The sequence below is a fragment of the Pleurodeles waltl genome, chromosome 7 (genome assembly GCF_031143425.1).
Source record: "Pleurodeles waltl isolate 20211129_DDA chromosome 7, aPleWal1.hap1.20221129, whole genome shotgun sequence".
NCBI lineage: Eukaryota > Metazoa > Chordata > Amphibia > Caudata > Salamandridae > Pleurodeles > Pleurodeles waltl.
The window spans coordinates 401931176-401950615 of NC_090446.1; the positions used below are offsets into that span (position 1 = coordinate 401931176).

Genomic DNA, 19440 nt, shown 5'->3' on the forward strand with positions numbered 1-19440 from the left:
CGGGAGCGGGCCTTTAATAGCCAGTAGAGCCCGCTATGGCGGGTTCTAAGGCTATATTCGAAAATCAGAAAGGCTATCATAAAATTGGCATTCCTTAAAACATCCTAGCAAGATCTAGCTCTAATAGTCCAAATCCACCCTAAGAAGTTTGCAGTGATGCATGCATATAAGGGATTTGGATCAGATGTAAGAATTCTAGGCGCAGTGAAACCACTACGGGTCCCTAAAGATCTACACATTGGTTTGATACATTTTTGTCACGGGATACCATAACCCAGGCAGACAAAGAGGGCATGACCTATGTTTTTATGTGGATAACTTGCAGTTAGGACACATTGAGTCGTTGTTTGGGGTCCAATTCTGCGTGAATGATTCCACAGGAAGGGTACCAATCCTAAACTGTGTACGAAAGAACTCTTTTTAGGGTGGTTACCCCTACCTTTTGCCTGCTGTCAGTGTGTTTTTGAGTGTGTGCACTGGGATTGTGCTAACCAGGACCCCAGTGACTGTGCTCTCTCCCTCTAAATTTGGTTGTTCCTGACTTTATGCACCCCACAATTGGCATGCTGGTGCCCCCATGTAATCATAAACACAAAAGAATGGCAGGTAGGGACAAATCCACTAATTAATTAAAGAAAACAGTGCTCAATTCTGGTCCTTTTGGGTTAATTTCTTTCCCTTGTTTATTTCAATTATTCTACAAAAAGGGGGATCAGCTGTGGTTGTTCAGTAAACCTTCCATCACCACATTAATACAAACATACATGATATATACATAACATAAAAATATACAAAACAACACTCACAATTATGACAAATGATTAAATCTCTGAAAATTGACGGTATAAAAAGCGGAGGAGGGTTATGCCCCACATATTTTCATTGTGGTCACTACCATGAGATTAGAGTTGTAATCCACTCACAATGCTATGGATGTGGGCTTTTACTGCACTTAGCTGTCACAAACCTATATATTTATTTCCACAGGTATTGTATGGTGCATATCAAGTCTCTTAATTATAGTATATTATTTAACAAGCCCACAAACTTGCAGGAGATATGTCAACAGGTTTCGGCCTCATCAGTCAGGGCCTCATCAGGACTGTAGAAGGGCAATACCATCTCTATAAAAATCAACAACAAACATACATTTGTACCATTCATGTGGCGTTATAATAGTGAGTATATCAGTAAAGTATGAGCCAGTGTCATCAAAAACCATGTGTGTCCCATCTTCCATTATTTCACTTCACTAGCACCACTAGGGGGAGGGGTGTTGTCAATTACTGAAATTATCAGTGTGCAAAAAATATTTATACAATATAAAGCATGTTCTCTATTGTAAATGAGCATGCATTAATCACAAGTCGACCACCAACCGTAACTCAAGCACTTATTAGTTACTTTTAATTCATTTGAAAAAGAGCTACTTGAAGTTAGCCTCATTTACTTCTGAAAAGCCGCTTTGTGCCAGAGTTAATAAACTGGCCTGGGGGACTGCACTCGGCGCCGGGAGAAAAACCTCAGTCTAAAGACAAACACGAAAGCTCTTAACTATGCGTATCAAAATGCCACAGTTCATATGCCTGTAATGACATAGAACCCCAAACTTACCTTGAAAAAGGTAGCCGCATATGTGTATGTCTACAAATCTTGTAGGCTGGGAGAAAGTTGCTTATTCTCCGCATCTGTCTCGTGGCAACAACGCGTACCCAGACGCGCACAAAAGTATTACACCGGACGTACTCGCTCACGTCTATTTCTGCCACTGTGGGCCAGCTAGCACACGTCCATTTCTACCGCTCTATGGGAACTGCGGCGGCCATCTTAGGCACAAAGCGAGACCGAACTGCTCATACTGTGGGCATCCACTCTACATCTAATACGCTAATTAAAAAAATAAAACTGCACTAGTTATAGCGCGGCTGGGTAAAAATTTGTTGGCTTAGTAGTTTAATCTCTCCTACTATACCATTGATATAAAAATAGAAGGCCAGCCCAGGGTGAGTTCGAGTAAAGTCCATGGGCGGCCATCTTGGGGGAAACAATCTCAGTTTTTTTATTAATAAAGTAAAAAAATAAGGATAGCTTAATGTCACGGCCTGTGACATAAATGTTAGTGCATCATCCCTCTTATGAATATACAGAGGAGATCCCCATCTCTCTTGAGAGCTATACATCCCAATAGCTACATGGTTACCCCATAGGCACTGGAGCTACAATGGTGATTACATGATCTACAAAATATCACTCTGTTAATCAAGACATTTATATCTTATACCTCTCTTTCACAGAATATTTGCTTCTCATCTGTCTCATCCGGCTCGACAGGCGGTATCGTACCATCAGTTGATTAGTGCCCACATTTCATCACAATCATTTAGTCCAGTTTTAGCTGTTTGAAATTTTTCAATGAACCTAGCTTCCAGTTTAAATAATTTCATTGTCATTGATGGTCTGTCCAATTTGAGTTGTATTACAGCTAGTACTGTCCAGCGTATATCTTCCGCTTTGTGTGGATTCCAAAAAATGTTCAACTAGTGGTGCTCCTTTTACTGCACATTTAATTCTTGAACGGTGCTGCAGGATCCGAGTCTTTACTGGTTGCGAGGTTTGTCCGATGTAAGCTTTACCACAGGGGCACATAAGGCAGTAAATCACTTTTTTTGTATTACAGTTCGTAAAATCATTTTGTACATATACTTTGCCATTTATTTTAACCTCTTTAGTGTCTTGCGTTTATTGACATGCTATACATTTGCCACATCTATAGTGGCCTTGAACTGCTGGTAACTGCAGCAAAGATCTCACATTTTTCTTTTTTTCTGGTTGTCTTTGTGCCGCCTGTACCCACTGATCTTTTAGACTACGTGCCTTCGTGAGTAAAGATAAAATAAAAATCAATTTGCTTGACCTATGGATTTGGAATAGAAATGGGAAACTAGAAGTTAGCCTATATAAAAAACCTACAGACCGCAACACACTGTTACACTTCTCTAGCGGGCACCCACGAACACTTAAAGAAATTTTGCCATATGGGCAATTCCTAAGAATAAGAAGAAACTGCACTGAAAAAACTGATTACTTTTGTAATGCAGAAGAATTGATTACAAAACTAATTGATAGAGGTTACCCTAAAAAGTTGGTTAAAACAGCAGCCAAAAGAGCTTGGTTCACTCCAAGAGAAACACTCCTTGTCCCCAAAGTAAAAACAAAAGAGGTCCCTCTTACATGTGTAATTACATTTAGCCCAAAGGCAAATAAAACCCGTTCTATTATTGAAAGAAATTGGAAAATTATCAATGATCTAAATATAGATAAACCACTTTTCTCTTTCAAGAAGGCACGTAGTCTAAAAGATCAGTGGGTACAGGCGGCACAAAGACAAACAGAAAAAAAGAAAAAAATGAGATCTTTGCTGCAGTTCAAGGCCACTATAGATGTGGCAACTGTATAGCATGTCAATAAACGCAAGACACTAAAGAGGTTAAAATAAATGGCAAAGTATATGTACAAAATGATTTTGCGAACTGTAATACAAAAAAAGTGATTTACTTCCTTATGTGCTCCAGTGGTAAAGCTTACATCGGACAAACCTCGCAACCAGTAAAGACACGGATCCTGCAGCACCGTTCAAGAATTAAATGTGCAGTAAAAGGAGCACCACTAGTTGAACATTTTTTGGAATCCACACATAAAGCGGAAGATATACGCTGGACAGTACTAGCTGTAATACAACCCAAATTGGACGGACAATGGAGTGACAATGAAATTATTGAAACTGGAAGCTAGGTTCACTGAAAAATTTCAAACCGCTGAAACAGGACTAAATGATTGTGGTAAAATGTGGGCACTAATCAACTGATGGTACGATACCGCCTGTCGAGCCGGATGAGACAGATGAGAAGCAAATATTCTGTGAAAGAGAGGTATAAGATATAAATGTCTTGATTAACAGAGTGATATTTTGTAGATCATGTAATCACCATTGTAGCTCCAGTGCCTATGGGGTAACCATGTAGCTATTGGGATGTATAGCTCTCGAGAGAGATGGGGATCCCCTCTGTATTCAGAAGAGGGATGATGCATTAACATTTATGTCACAGGTCATGACATTAAGCTATCCTTATTTTTTGACTTTATTAATACAAAAAAACTGAGATTGTTTCCCCCAAGATGGCTGCCCATGGACTTTACTCAAACTCACCCTGGGCTTACCTTCTATTTTTATATCAGTGGTATAGTAGGAGAGATGAAACTACTAAGCCAACAAATTTTTACCCAGCCACGCTTTAACTAGTGCGGTTTTATCTTTTTGATTAGCGTATTAGATGTAGAGTGGATGCCCACGGTATGAGCAGTTCAGTCTCGCGGTGCGCGTAAGATGGCTGCCGCAGTTCCCATAGAGCGGTAGAAATAGACGCGTGCTAGCTGGTCCACAGTGGCAGAAATAGACGCGAGCGAGTACGTCCGGTGTAATACTTTAGTGCGCGTCTGGGTACGCGTTGTTGCCACGAGACAGATGCGGAGAATAAGCAACTTTCTCCCAGCCGACAAGATTTGTAGACATACACATATGCGGCTACCTTTTTTGCGGTAAGTTTGGGGTTCTATGTCATTACAGGCATATGAACTGTGGCTGTTTGATACGCATAGTTAAGAGCTTTCGTGTTTGTCTTTAGACTGAGGTTTTTCTCCCGGCGCCAAGTGCAGTCCCCCAGGCCAGTTTATTAACTCTGGCACAGAGCGGCTTTTCAGAAGTAAATGAGGCTAACTTCAAGTAGCTCTTTTTCAAATGAATTAAAGGTAACTAATAAGTGCTTGAGTTACGGTTGGTGGTCGACTTGTGATTAATGCATGCTCATTTACAACAGAGAACATGCTTTATATTGTATAAATATTTTTTGCACACTGATAATTTCAGTAATTGACATCACCCCTCCACCTAGTGGTGCTAGTGAAGAGAAATAATGGAAGATGGGACACACATGTTTTTTGATGACACTGGCTCATACTTTACTGATATAATCACTATTATAACACCACATGAATGGTACACATTTATGTTTGTTGTTGATTTTTATAGAGATGGTATTGCCCTTCTCCAGTCCTGATGAGGCCCTGACTGATAAGGCCGAAACGCGTTGACATATCTCCTGCAAGTTTGTGGGCTTGTTAAGTAATATACTATAATTAAGAGACTTGATATGCACCATACAATACCTGTGGAAAGAAATATATAGCTGTCACAAACCTAAGTGCAGTAAAAGCCCACATCCATAGCATTGAGTGGATTACAACTCTTATCTCATGGTAGTGACCACAATGAAAATATGTGGGGCATAACCCTCCTCAGCTTTTTATACCGTCAATTTTCAGAGATTTAATCATTTGTCATAATTGTGAGTGTCGTTTTGTATATTTTTATATTATGTATATATCATGTATGTTTGTATTAATGTGGTGATGGAAGGTTTACTGAACAAACACAGCTGATCCCCCTTTTTTTTAGAATAATTGAAATAAACAAGGGAAAGAAATTAACCCAAAAGGACCAGAATTGAACACAGTTTTCTTTAATTAGTGGATTTGTCCCTACCTGCCGTTCTTTTGTGTTTGATTATTGGTTGGCCCTGGGCAGGATAGGGTTATAGGGTCCCCCCTTTTCAAGTATAGGTGCCCCCATGTAAGTCCCTAGTATATGGTACCTAGGTACCTAGGGAATTGGGGCACCAGGAGTTCCCCAGAGGTTTAAGCATGTATTATGCCACCGATGGTAGCACATGCAAAAATGTCTGCAGGCCTGCCATTGCAGCCTGTGTGAAAAGGTGCATGCGCCCTTTCATTACATGTCACTGCACCAGATCACTATAAGTCACCCCTGGGGCAGGCCCTCCTAGCCGAGAGGGCAGGGTGCAAGTGCCTGTGTGTGAACTCCAGCTCCATTTCCCTGGACTTTGTGAGTGGAGGGAAGCCATTTTACCCGTGTACTCGACATAGGTCACTACCTATGCCCAGCTACATAATGGTAACTCCGAACCTAGCCATGTTTGGTATCAAACATGTCGGAATCATACCCCAATACTGTTGCCTGTATTGGTTGTTTGATTCCATGCACTCTGGGGGCTCCTTAGAGGACCCCCAGCTTTGCTCCTACCAGTTTGCAGGGTTTTCCCAGGCAGCCTGCGCTGCCGCCATCCTACGGACAGATTTGTGCCCTCTTGCTGCTTGACCAGGAAGGCATAACAGAGTTTTTTCTTTGGGAGAGGGAGGCAACACCCTCTCCCTTTGGAAATAGGTGTTACATGGCTTGCGAGGGGTAGCCTCCTCAAGTCACTGGTATGCTTTGAAGGGCACATTTGGTGCCCTCCTTGCATTAACCGGTTTGCACCGGTCCATGCTCTGGCGCAAAACTGGACAGGGAAAGGGGAGTAACCACTCCCTTGTCCATCATTACGCCCCTGGTGGTGCCCAGAGCTCCTCCAGGTGGCCACTTGATTTTGCCATCTTGAATCCAAGGTGGGCAGAGGCCCTGGGAGCATCTAAGCGGCCAGGTCAGGCAGGTGACGTCACAGCACCGTCCTGATAGGTGGTCACCCTACTAGGTGACCAATCCCCCTTTTAGGGCAATGTAGGGTCTCTCTCTTGGGTGGGTCCTCAGATTTGACATGCAAGATTCCAGCAGGACTCCTCTGCAACATTTACTTTGACTTCTGACCACTGGTACCGCAGCTGGACTTCACAGGAACCTACAATCTGCAGTTCCAGCGATAACGTTGCTCTGCAACATTGTTTCTCCAGCTCCTTCCAGCAACTGCAACATTTCCCTGGCTGTGCATCCACTGAGGGCGGCATGTCTTCAGTCTGCACCAAGAAGCAAGAAGGAATCTCCTTTGGAGTGAAGGAGTCACTATCCTGCATCCGCAGGCACCAACTGCATCAACGACCAGCCCCGTGGATCTGCTCTCTTACGGAACAGCATGAATCCTGCATTACAGGTGGTACCATAAACCAAAGTACCTGTTCCAAAGGGCCTACCTTCCTGCAAAAGGTCACTTGACAAGGCAATAAGATATTATGGTCAGAGATCCAATCCTGAATCCTGGCGAAGAGTAAGGGGGAAAACATTTTCTGAATGGAATCAATTAGGCCTATAGTTACTGGCAATGGTTTAAAAATCTGATATGGGAGCCCCTCTTGCAATAGCATTAGCTATCAACAAGATATTTTTCAACTAGTTTTCCCTACCATACAAAAAGAGATCCGCTGGAATGCTGTTCACCCTGGAGCTCTACTTTTGGCATCTGTGTTGAGAACCACTAACACACACACAGCAATAAAAAAAAAAACAAGAGCTAAAACAAAATTGTAAATCAAGCCTTTTGTGTTTACCATAAGACTGCCAATGATGACACACTGAAAGCTAAACTGGCAGTGTACAAGTTTGCCTACAGAAAATATTTGTGGGACCAAAAAAGAGGCAAATAAAAGGTAACTGCCAAAATTTTGTGTGAACTGAACACCAAGAGGTGTGATAATTCTGGAAGACTGTGAAAAACATGAAAGACCTATCCAAAACAAAAGCTACAGCTAAGATCCAAGAAGAGAACTGAGATATAGATCTCGCTCTCTTTCTCTCTCTCTCTATATATATATATCAAAATATTTCATCCATTCGGGCTTTGCACCATGCCGGGTTGGGTCACAGAAAATCAAGTAACTTCCTCACCTGAACCTCAAAGCACTACGATTGTAATTTTGGCAGCCCTCTACATCTGGATACCAACAGTTAAGCGCCAGATGTTGAAAAGCTTATGAAATAGAACTCCAGGCCCAAACAGCATTCCAAAATCTATTTTCAAAGAGGACAAATCATTGTGGGCAAGCCATCTTGAGTCAGTATAGGAGAGCAAAACCTCTCAAACACCATCACCTTATCATGGAAAGGCTCCACTATCTCTCCAGTCTACAAAGGGGGCAACGACTCAGACCCTGCAAATTATAGAATTATAGCACTCATGGATACAGAATCAAAATACTTTGCCAACTGTCTTTTCGAGGAGTTAGTGGCATGGACAACAGAAAGGAGTGCGATTCTGTTTAAACAAACAGGGTTCGCAAAAGGAGTTGCAACAACAACAAACCTGCTAGCCATACCCTTGATATTCGATCAACACAGAGCATCTAAGCAGCCCCTTTATTTCTTTTATAGATTACAAGGTCGCCTTTGACCGAGTGGACAGAGGAAAGCTGTGGAGCAAACTAGCTAGGTGAAACATACCTAATCCATTGCTGCAAGTTTTCATCCTCCACTCTGACACCTGGGTCAGAATCAAGTTAGGTGACTGAGTTCACCTATAGAGAAAGATGCCAACCCATCAAGGGCTACGCAAGGGTCTGTGCTAGCCCCAACTTTTTTAACCTTCTTAGATAACCTAGGCCAGATTAATTCACACCCGAGCACCCCCCCCCCTCCCCCCACCACCAAAAAACAAATTGGGTAATATCCAGCTGCCATGCCTGATGTACGCGGTCAACTTAGTACTAAGCCACACAAAAATCACCCTCCAGAGGCTTCTGAATGCCACAGCATCATACTCTTACACAAATGCAATGGAAATCAACCTGATTAGGTCCATAATAACGATTGAGGGATCTGTCATTGAGCCTCTACGAGTGCCACATCGAAAATGATAAAGTTGAGGTTGCAACAGAATACAAATATCTGGGCAAGATGCTTGATATAAAAGGCTCCTTTAAGTAACTCTAGGATCTCATGCGCCGTAAAGCTATAGCTCTCACTACATCCATCAAACGCTTAAACACAACCATAACATCTTCAACATATACTCCTTCTAAAACGAATCAAGGCCATATTAGTTCCAACCATTGCTTCCATAGGCAAAGCCTTAAGAAGCAGAGACTGTCCATTTGGATAAAGGTATTAGCAAGCTCATCATGTCAGTTTTCTCCTTGCTGCACCACTCGTCTCCAGCACTGTTGTGTCTTGAATTTGACCTAGTGAAACACACTACAGAAAAGCAAAGACACCATTGTTAAACTCTGCTACAAGTTAAAGAAAGCTAACAGCGGAACCCTGAATCGCCCTCTCTTGAGAAGAAATCAGTAGAAGAAGCCTCTCCCCAGCCAGAGATTGTCTGACCAGTTCTCAAACAACCCTTGGACCAACTGACGAACGGGAGACAATACCCAACTACTCCAAAGATAAGGCCATTGTAAACAAGAGTCGAGACACACCCGCTGTTGTAGACAAGGAGGCATTTGCATTGAGACTGCATACTTCGCTTACAATGGCGTCTTAAGTCACGTTGGCCTCAGCTGTATCCGGGCACTGCAATCAAAGCCCAGATTAAAACATTGTTTCTGAAATAGTGTCTGGGTTGCTTACTATCACTTTTACGCCTACCACCCTAGAAGCAAACTGGCATCACAGAGATTCTTCAAACAGGTTTTTGCACAAGTCTTCAAAATCTTGATTGTACCACCGCTTTATCAAAAACTGATAGTCTTAGACTTATTCTGCATTCTTATTGCATGGATAAATTTGGCACATCAGGCATTTAAAATGTTCTTATGCACTGCACTATTATTGTTTTCATCTAAAATTCCCTCTCAAAGATACTCTCCAGCATAAGTCTACGCTAGCCCAGCTGCTACACTGTAACTACAAGAAGCATCCAAGAAGGTAGTGGGTAACACACTAGAGCACACACACACCAACCCTGTCTATACAAAACCTGCTCAGCATTGTATTTTCAATAACTTATCTGGGCAAGATTTAGGCAGATGCAGCTATACCTTCATATGGATGAACTTAGCACACTAAGAACTTAAATTGTTTTAATCTTGCTCAAATTGCTCTTCTTTTCCAATTGTACACTGATATCTTGCACAACGATCTTTTCTGTTTAAAAAAAATAAAAAGTTTCTTCTTTTATAGGTTTCATGTAAGCACTTAGTGCAGAGGTTTTAATTAACTGCACACTTCAATAAGATAAACTTGAAACTACTAGCTTGGCTATTAAGTGAAAGTGCATTAACTTTGTGTTCCTGGAATACCATTACCCACACATACCGTCCAGGAGCAACAGATTGAACCAGAACCGCAGTGAAAGCCTGTAATGGCTCCACGCTGCTTCGGTTTTATAACTGCTGTTTGCAGCTGTTTCAATATTGCCACTAGGAAAAAGACTGCGATTTTGGTTGTAAATAGGAGAGAGAACGTCCATCATTTGGCCATCATAAAGGTGATGTTATATCTGTTTGTGTTTTCATGTCTCACATTCTGTTTATGTATTTGTTTTCAATGTGTAGATCCAGCGTCTCAAACATTACAACCAATATTCCTGACATTGAGGCGACGCAAAATTTCCATTTCTGTTGGAGTCCAGTCAAAACGATCTCGGCTGGAGAAAAATTTGCGTAAGCTTTTTAATACATTGGCTTGTACTTATAGAATATAAGCACATTTGTGGTAATTTATATAATCCCTAGAATCTGCTTGTGGTTATTAAATGCAGGTATACCGTTCTGGGCTAATGTCATGTGAAGTTTGTCCCACATATGTCTGCTTTTTTGGTACCAAACACTTAGGTTGGCCGTAGAATCTAGCATGAGCACGTCTTTACTTCAAACACCTTTAAAATATAAAGGTAGAAATGACTTTCTGGTACTCGAGTCCGGCTTAAGTGAAGATTGTATGGTCAGCGTGTCTACTATTAATATTGTTTTTTAATGTTTTAGAAGACTTCTAAGAAGGTACAGCCTTTTTATAAGCCTTCCTTAACCATTTTGTTCAGCCTTAGTAGTTCAGCAGAGCTCAACTTTGTGGCTAGTAAATTAAATATTCGTCAGAAGGTTAAAATATTTAGTTAAATGTTTTGTCTGTCCTTCCTTATGGGATCTTCTTGAAGTTGTGTGCAGTCATGTACGCCCAGTGCCTCTCCACAGAGAATATCACTGCAGTAATGCCTTGTATAATAATAGAAGGGCCAGTGGGTGTGTGAAAAATTGAGATAGATTTTTTTTTTATTGCATCTTTTGTTAGTTGGCAACTTTTCCTTAGAAATTTTGCGAGCACTTGCAAACTTCCCTTGAAGGCTTTAAGAGTTCTAACCATTACTTATGTTTCTTGAATTTCAGTTCCTGTATGTATTGGAATAGCCATGCTTCTTTTGATGTTACCTTGCTTGGGTGTTTTATTGAAAGGAAATTCCATTATAATGCGATGAAGTTCTTTGGAATGTTGAGACTAGCTCAGCCAAGCTGAAAGCTTAAAAGTTTGGTGTAAGATAGTTCTGTTTGGCTGCATTCCAAGTTGATTGAAAGTGTTGGAGAGACATAAATGAGTGGAGGTAGTTGTACCTGGTGACATTGTATTTATTGGTGCTAATACGTTTACTACTGCTATACTGTTTATTCCCAAATATTATTGATCTGTCCTCTCATTTTGCACCATCACCTTCAGCACACTTAAAATATCTTTCAACAGCTGAATGACTCGTTTGAGCATAGGATTGGTGGGATGACCCATGTGGATTGTGCATTCTACATAGTCAGCATTCCCTTCTTTACCCATGGAAGGCATCTGTCCTTCTGCACAGATCAAGACTGTCTGTTCTAGAGGCATAATGTTATACCCAGCCACATGGTGAAGTCCCTTCACGACTGACAGCACAAGGCAGGAGGCAGGGGTTGTTAATAGCGCGAGTTGACTGCAGAGAGCAACACATTAACACCCTTTAACAAGATCAGAGGTTACTAAATGTTGGTCCACAAGAGCTGTTTAGATAGGCAAATGTTGGACAGCCGTAATCTAAATGGAGCATGCCCATGTTTTAATGGTTCAAATCATCGCTCCACCTTGTCACACAGCATTACCCTTGATTCCAACCTACAAGGCACTTCACCAGACTTGCTATATTTTATTTGGTCCTTCATCATTTTGACCCACAATTAACTTAAATTATTGTATTTTCAGAATTCTGCCTGTTATAGTCTTGACTGGTTCTCAAACACAAAGTATTTAGAAGGCAGACTCTTTCCTGGTGGTAGTACCATAAGTGAAAAACTGCTTTAAGAAGACTAGTAAATCTGCACAAGAAATGTTCCTAGCTCATGCTACTTGCTGCATGGCGACTGCCTCTGTTCTTTTAACCCCGTAACTGCTAAGGCACTTTTCGGCTAATTAGGTTTGTTCGTAGTTAGACCTTCATAACCCACCCCCACCTCCACCACCACCACCAAAATTTAACCACGCCAAGTATGCATCCTTTTTTTCCCCCCTGTGGATTATTAAAATTCCCAGGATTTGTGGATTCCCCTGGAGTGGACTGAGAATATAGTTAGAATATAGCTAAATTCTGTGGGAAAAAGGAAAAAGTGTTCTCCCAAAAAGTGACTGGATTTCCTCCTAAAAAATGACATCAACAAATGGTTTGCTGTGCTGAAGTCACCTTCTCTGGTTTCAGGAACATGCAGAGCTGAATTTAAAAAAAAAAAAAAAAAACCTTTTTTATTTTTTTTATTTTATTTTTTACCCCACACTTTTCACATTTTTTTTAAAGAGGTAATTTTTCCTAAATTTTGTGCTTTCAGCCTACTTTAAGTTTGTGGTGAAACCAGTGTGAAACATATGGGTTATCCAAGAAAGCTTATAGAATTCTGAAAGGTAGACTGCATATTGAATTCAGCAAGTGGTCATTAGTGTAGACCACTCAAGGTTTTCCTTAGAAACTAAGTACTGTTGAAATAAATACAAAAAATAGTGACAATAGGTAGGGAAAATGGGAATTTGTGAAATTGTTCATCTGTCAATTCTTGTCATGATGGGCAAATTACAAAAGCAATATACTATTACATCAACTAGACCTTTTGGCTGCGGCGGTATCTAGGGTGGTAGGTTTTCCAAGAATCTGAGGTACCCAACTGAGCTGCACCTTACAATGGTTTCCATGGTGTACCAGTTTTATACCATTTTATATGGTGAAATATATAGAATAAAACATGGGCAGCAAGGAAAGCAAAGTATTTCTGAGATGGATACCGGTTATGGAGTTCAGAAGCTGTGTTTTTTTTTTTTTTTACATCTAAATTTGTGTGTACCCATACTAGCGTGTGATTCAGAGGCATTTTTCAACTGGCTTGCATTTGGAAGGCATAGATGCATAGAAATGTAATTGGTAATAACAAATGTTGTACTATTCTTTGTTCCCACATGCCTTTCAATATAAATGAAACCTCACTTGTGAGTAGGCTTGTTGCCTGCAACAGAAAAGGGGCAAAAATATATCAGACACATCAAATTTTTCCATAGCTCAGTCAGCTCCTAGGGAAACTTAGCATTCCTGCTTATTGTAGAAAACTAGTAGATGTATGGGGAATCCAGAGTGGGGTGATTTGCATGGCAGTCCCCAGGTTTTATTACCCAGAAGACCTTGCAAATATCAAATGATGGCTAAAATTAGTAATTTCTCTCATATTTCTGTTAGGAAAAAGGTATCGCCCAGCATACTCCCAAGTTGCCTGATAAAAGTGCTAACACACTTGTTGTGGGTAGGCATAGTACCTGCAACCAAAAGGGGCCCAGAACACAAAGTAGAACTTTAAATCTTTGCACTGAAAACTGACATTTTTTGTAATGTGGGTAGTTCTGGATTGTGGGCCCTAGGCCAACTGGCAAGTAGGGAAACCTACCAAAACTGCACTTTTTTGAAAACTAGACAGCCAGGGGAGTCTGGGGGGTGTGACTGTCACTTGGTAATTTAACCCAAAAACCTTTGCAAACCTCCGACGATAACTAAAACACACATTTTCCTCACATTTCTGTGTGGAAATCTTATGGAATCTACTGGGAGCTACAAATATCCCACCACATAGCATTTCCCAAATCTCCTGATACAAATGTAACCTCACTTGTGTGGGTAGGCCTGTGGCCCACAACACATCATAGGATTATCACATTTTTGCACTGAAAACTGACCCTTCTTGGTAGCTGTGGATTTCAGGCCCTATCCCAGCAAGCAACTTGTGAAACCTAGCAAACCTGAACATTATTGAAAACTAAACTTGTAGGGAAATCAAGAGTGGGGTGACTTGTGTGGGTCTCCCCAGGATTTGGTGATCAGAAGCCATTGCAAACCTCAGATGTTGACTAAAAACATCCATTTTCTTCAAATATCTATGAGGGAATCTTCTGGAACCTGCAGGGAGCTGCAGATTTCCTACCACCCAGCATTCTCCCAAGACTACTGATACAAATATGCACTTTTATTCAAGTACACAGTTGGGCTTGGCTTGTGCACTTCGGTTAAATTACCCCCAAGCAATGACGTTGGAGGTACTTTTATCGTGGGTTCTAGCGAGCACGTACACATCCCGCCTATCAGAACATTTGACTGCGAGCAGTGCATAGGAGTTTCTTACAAGCAAGCTCCTGCAGGAAACCTTTCTAGCGACATAGAATTGTACCACATACCTTAGTACTAGCTTAGTATAGCTCATCCAATAGCTCTGCTTCCATATAGAGGGTGTCCACATAAAGGTTATAACCTTTATGAAGGAGTTGTTGGACAAGCTCCTGTACAATTGTTGCCGTGATTCCTAGTGTGGAAGTGCAGCCTACAGGATTTAGTAGATTCCTTTCCTGTAGACACTCTCAAGCTGTATTCCTAACCAGTAGAGCTCTCACACAGCATGTACAACTTGATGCCATAGTGAACTCTTTTGCTGGGTATGTACTGCCTGAACAGCTGCCACACTTTGTACAAGATCACTGACTCATCAAGGACTATATTCTTTCTAGAGCCTACATCTCTGAAACCTGATAGGCAACTTTTTCATGGCAGTGAATTAGGATCATGTTGTAGGAAAATGCCTCTCATGGCATGGTTACCCCATAACCTTTTGCCTTTTGTTGATGCTTGTTATGATTGAAAGTGTGCTGGGATCCTGCTAACCAGGCCTCCGCACAAGTGTTATTTCCCTAAACTGTACCTTTGTTCCCACAATTGGCACAGCCCTGGCACACAGATAAGTCTTTTATACCTGGTACCCCTGGTACCAAGGGTCCTGTGGCCAGGGAAGGTCTCTAAGGGCTGCAGCATGTATTATGCCACCCTGGGGACCCCTCACCCAGCACATGCACACTGCCTCACAGCTTGTGTGTGCTGGTGGGGAGAAAATGACTAAGTCGACATGACACTCCCCTCAGAGTGCCATGCCCTCAACCCCACTGCCTGCGACTTAGGTAAGTCACCCATCTAGCAGGCCTTACAGCCCTAAGGCAGGGTGCACTCTACCACAGGCGAGGGCATAGTTGCATGAGCACCGTGCCCCCACAGTGCCTAAGCCAAATCTTAGACATTGTAAGTGCAGGGTAGCCATAAAGAGTTCCATAATGGCTACACTTAAATCTGGGAAGTTTGGTATCAAACTTCTCAGCACAATAAATCCACACTGATGCCAGTGTAGGATTTATTGAAAAATACACACAGAGGGCACCTTACAGAGGGCATCTTACAGATGACCCCTGAATACCAGTCCCATTCCTAGTGTTAGGATGACCAGTTCCTGCCACATCCAGATGGATTTCTGGCCACATGGGGTGAGTGTCTTTGTCACTCTGGCCAGGAACAAAGCCTGCACTGAGTGGGGGTGCTTCTCACCTCCCCCTGCCGGAACTGTAACACCTGGCGGTGAGCCTCAAAGGCTCATGCCTGTTGTTACAGCGCCCCAGGGCATTCCAGCTAGGGAGATGCCCGCCTCTCCGGACATAGTCCCCACTTTGGCAGCAAGTCTGGATTAGATAATGAGATAAACAAGGAGGGGAGTCACACACCAGTCAGGACAAGCACCTAAGGTGTCCTGAGCTGAGGTGACCCCTTCCTTAACAAATCCTCCATCTTGGTTTTTGAGGATTCCCCCAATAGGAATAGGAATGTGCCCCCCTCCCCTCAGGGAGGAGGCACAAAGAGGGTGTAGCCACCCTCCAGGACAGTAGCCATTGGCTACTGCCCCAGACCTTAACACCCCCCTAAATTGAGTATTTAGGGGTGACCCTGAACCCAAGAAATCAGATTCCTGCAACCTGAAGAAAGGACTGCTGACCTGAAAGCCCTACGGAGATGACAACTGACCTGGTCCCCCAGCTCTACCGGCCTGTCTCCAGACTCAAAGAACCTGCACAGCGATGCATCCAGCGGGACCAGCGACCTCTGAGGACTGCCCTGCACCCATAGGACCAAGAACTTCCTGAGGACAAGTGGGTCTGTCCAGAAACAACAGCAAAGAAAGCAGCTTTAAAAAGACTCCACCTTCCTGCCAGACGCGTAAGTCTTCACACTGCACCCTATGCCCCCAGCTCGAGTTCAGGAGAACCAACACTGCAGAGAGGGACCCCCAGGCGACTCCAAAAATGTGGACACCCTGAGTCGACCTCCCTGCACCCCCACAGCGACGCCTGCAGAGAGGATCCAGAGACCCGATGCCTGGACCAAGCACTGCACCTGCAACCCCCAGGACTGAGAGGAACCACCTACCAGTGCAGGAGTGACCAGCAGGCAGCCCTCACCCTAGCCCAGTCGGTGGCTGTCCCAAGAAACCCCCCTGTGGCCTCCCTGCATCGCCAGTGACCCCCTGGGTCCCTCCATTGCTTTCAATGCAAAACCTGACACCTACTTTGCACACTGCACCCGGCTACCCCTGTGCCGCTGAGGGTGTGTTTTGTGTGCCTGTGTCGCCCCCCCCTCCTAATGCTTTACTAAACCCTCCTGGTCTGCTCCCCGAGGACTCAGGTCCTTACCTGCTAACAGAGTGGAACCAGAGTACCCCTGTTCTCCATAGGCGCCTATGTTATTTGGGCCCTCCTTTGACCTCTGCACCTGACCGACCCTGTGTTGCTGGTGCAGTGGCTTTGGGGTTGCCTTGAACCCCCAACATTGGGCTGGCTATGCCCTGGAGACTGAACTTGTAAGTGCTTCCTTACTTGAGAAACTAACTATTGTTTCCTCCACCAGGAACTGTTGATTTTTGCACAGTGTCCACTTTTAAAATAGCTTATTGCCATTTTTGCCAAGACTGTGTATACTATGGCTTTAAGTCAAAGTTCTATACTTACCTGTATGAAGTACCTTACAATTTATGTACTTACCAAAATTCTGAATCTTGTGGTCCTAAAATAATTTAAGAAAAGAATACTTTTCTATATAAAAACCTATTGGCATTGAGCTAGATCTTTGAGTGTGTGTTTTCATTTATTGCCTGTGTGTGTACATCAAATGCTGAACACTACCCTCTGATAGGCCTACTGCTCGACCCAACTACCACAAAATAGAGCATTAGTATTATCTACTTTTGCAACTATCATCCTCTGTTGGGAACCCTTGGACTCTGTGCATACTATCTCTCACTTTGAGATAGTATATACAGACGAAACAGTAGATGGGTTGGATAACTGGCAGTGGTGTAAGTGATTATGATGGGCTGTATAATTTAATTTATGAAAGAACATCTGTTAAGTAATTGCTTCAGTGACAAACTACATCAACATCTGGTAGACCTAGGTCCACTTTCTCCCCAAATAATTGGGAAAGAGGGCAGACCACTGGGTCAAGACAAGGGTGACCAAGACTTCCACAGGGGGGTGACCAAAAGAAATGGGTCACAAAGCCTCCCCAGGGGAAGGTTGGTGAGACTTCCAAGGACAAAAACAAAGAGCCTTCTACAGGGCTCCAGAAACCTGCTGAGGAGGTTGGGCCGAGCCTCTTCACAGTCCACAAATTGGTATAATGGTAAAAGCTTTGAACCCAAGAAGGCCTGGTGTCACAACTGTAGACAGCATGGACACCAAATTGGAGACAAGGCCTGTCCAAAGAAAAGTCCCACAACAACTACTACTCCAGTTAGCACTGGAATAGCCAGTCTCCAGATGGGACCAACAGTGTACCCAGAGCAAATCCGGGTCCACACTGAAGCTACTTTAGTCTCAGACGGTGTGGTGGATTTATCCACACTTGCTGCCTGGCCGCCTAACATGCACAAATACAGGCAGCAGCTCTTGATAAATGGGAATAGAGTAGAAGCCCTGGGGGATACAGGTGCCAGTGTAACCATGGTGACAAACTGGTTTCCCTAGGACAGTACCTGGCTGGACAGACATATCCAATCACAAATGCTGAAAGTCAAACTAAAGTCCATCCCATGGCAATGGTAACTTTAGAATGAGGAGGGGTCACTGGCCTGAAACAGGTGGTAGTCTCCTCTGCAATTCCAGTAGAATGTCTGCTAGAGAATGATCTTGAGTCCTCAGCATGGGCTGAAGTAGAGCTCAAGACCCATGCAGCCATGCTGGGTATCCCTGAACTGGTGCGTGTCAAGACAAGTGCACAAAGCAGGGCTCATGGTGAAAAAGAAGTGTTGGAGTCTGAAATAACGGCCCAACCTTCCAAGAGGAAAGGAAAGAAGACTGTGGGACCAGCTTCTGCACAGCAAAAGAAACAGAACCTCTCTTCTCAGGAAGATATTCTATCCCTTGAGGGAGCTGAGTCCATGGAGCTGGAGCCTTATCAGGTAGAGCTCTTGGGCCCAGGGGGGCCCTCAAGGGAACAGCTGTGTCAGGGACAAAAGACTTGTCCATCTCTTGATGGCCTAAGACAGCAAGCAGCTGAGCAAGAAAAAGGTAATGTCAGTAGAACCCACAGGGTCTATTGGGAAGATGGACTCCTTTACACTGAGGCAAGATATCCCAAACCTGGTGCCACTAGGAGAGTGGTAGTGCCTCAGGAGTTTAGGGAGTTCATTCTGACCTCAGCCCATGACATTCACCTTACTGGGCTTTTGGGACAAACTGAGACTTGGGAAAGATTAGTCAACCATTTCTACTGGCCCAATATGTCCCAGAAGGTAAAGGAGTTTTGCACCTCCTGTGTCACCTGTCAAGCCAGTGGTAAAACAGGTGGCAATCCAAAGGCCCCCCTCATACCACTTCCAGTGGTGGGGGTCCCCTTTGAAAGAGTGGGAGTGGACATAGTAAGTCCACTTGAACCTCCCACAGCATCAGGGAACCATTATATACTGGTAGTGGTGGATCATGCTACCAGGTACCCTGAGGCAATTCCCCTTAGGTCCACTACTGCCCCTGCAGTAGCCAAAGCACTCATTGGTATTTTTACCAGAGTGGGATTTCCTAAGGAGGTGGTTTCTGACAGAGGTACCAACGTAATGTCAGCTTACCTAAAACATATGTGGAATGAGTGTGGGGTGACTTACAAATTCACCATACCATCCACAAACCAATGGTCTTGTGGGGAGATTTAACAAGACATTGAAAGGCATTATCATGGGGCTCCCTGAAAAACTCAAAAGGAGATGGGATGTCTTCTTACCATGCCTGCTTTTCGCCTACAGAGAGGTTCCATGGAA

The 19440-nt window shown here is 43.2% G+C and overlaps 1 protein-coding gene across 7 annotated transcripts in view; it reads left to right on the top strand.

The window, feature by feature from the left end:
• Positions 1-19440, top strand: part of PHF20 (PHD finger protein 20) — a 1394195-nt gene that overhangs the window by 295835 nt on the left and 1078920 nt on the right. For all 7 annotated transcript variants that reach the window (XM_069243878.1, XM_069243882.1, XM_069243883.1 and 4 more), the window contains one exon: positions 10336-10443. In XM_069243878.1, the coding sequence (XP_069099979.1) occupies positions 10336-10443 (108 nt within the window). The remainder of the gene's footprint in view (positions 1-10335; positions 10444-19440) is intronic.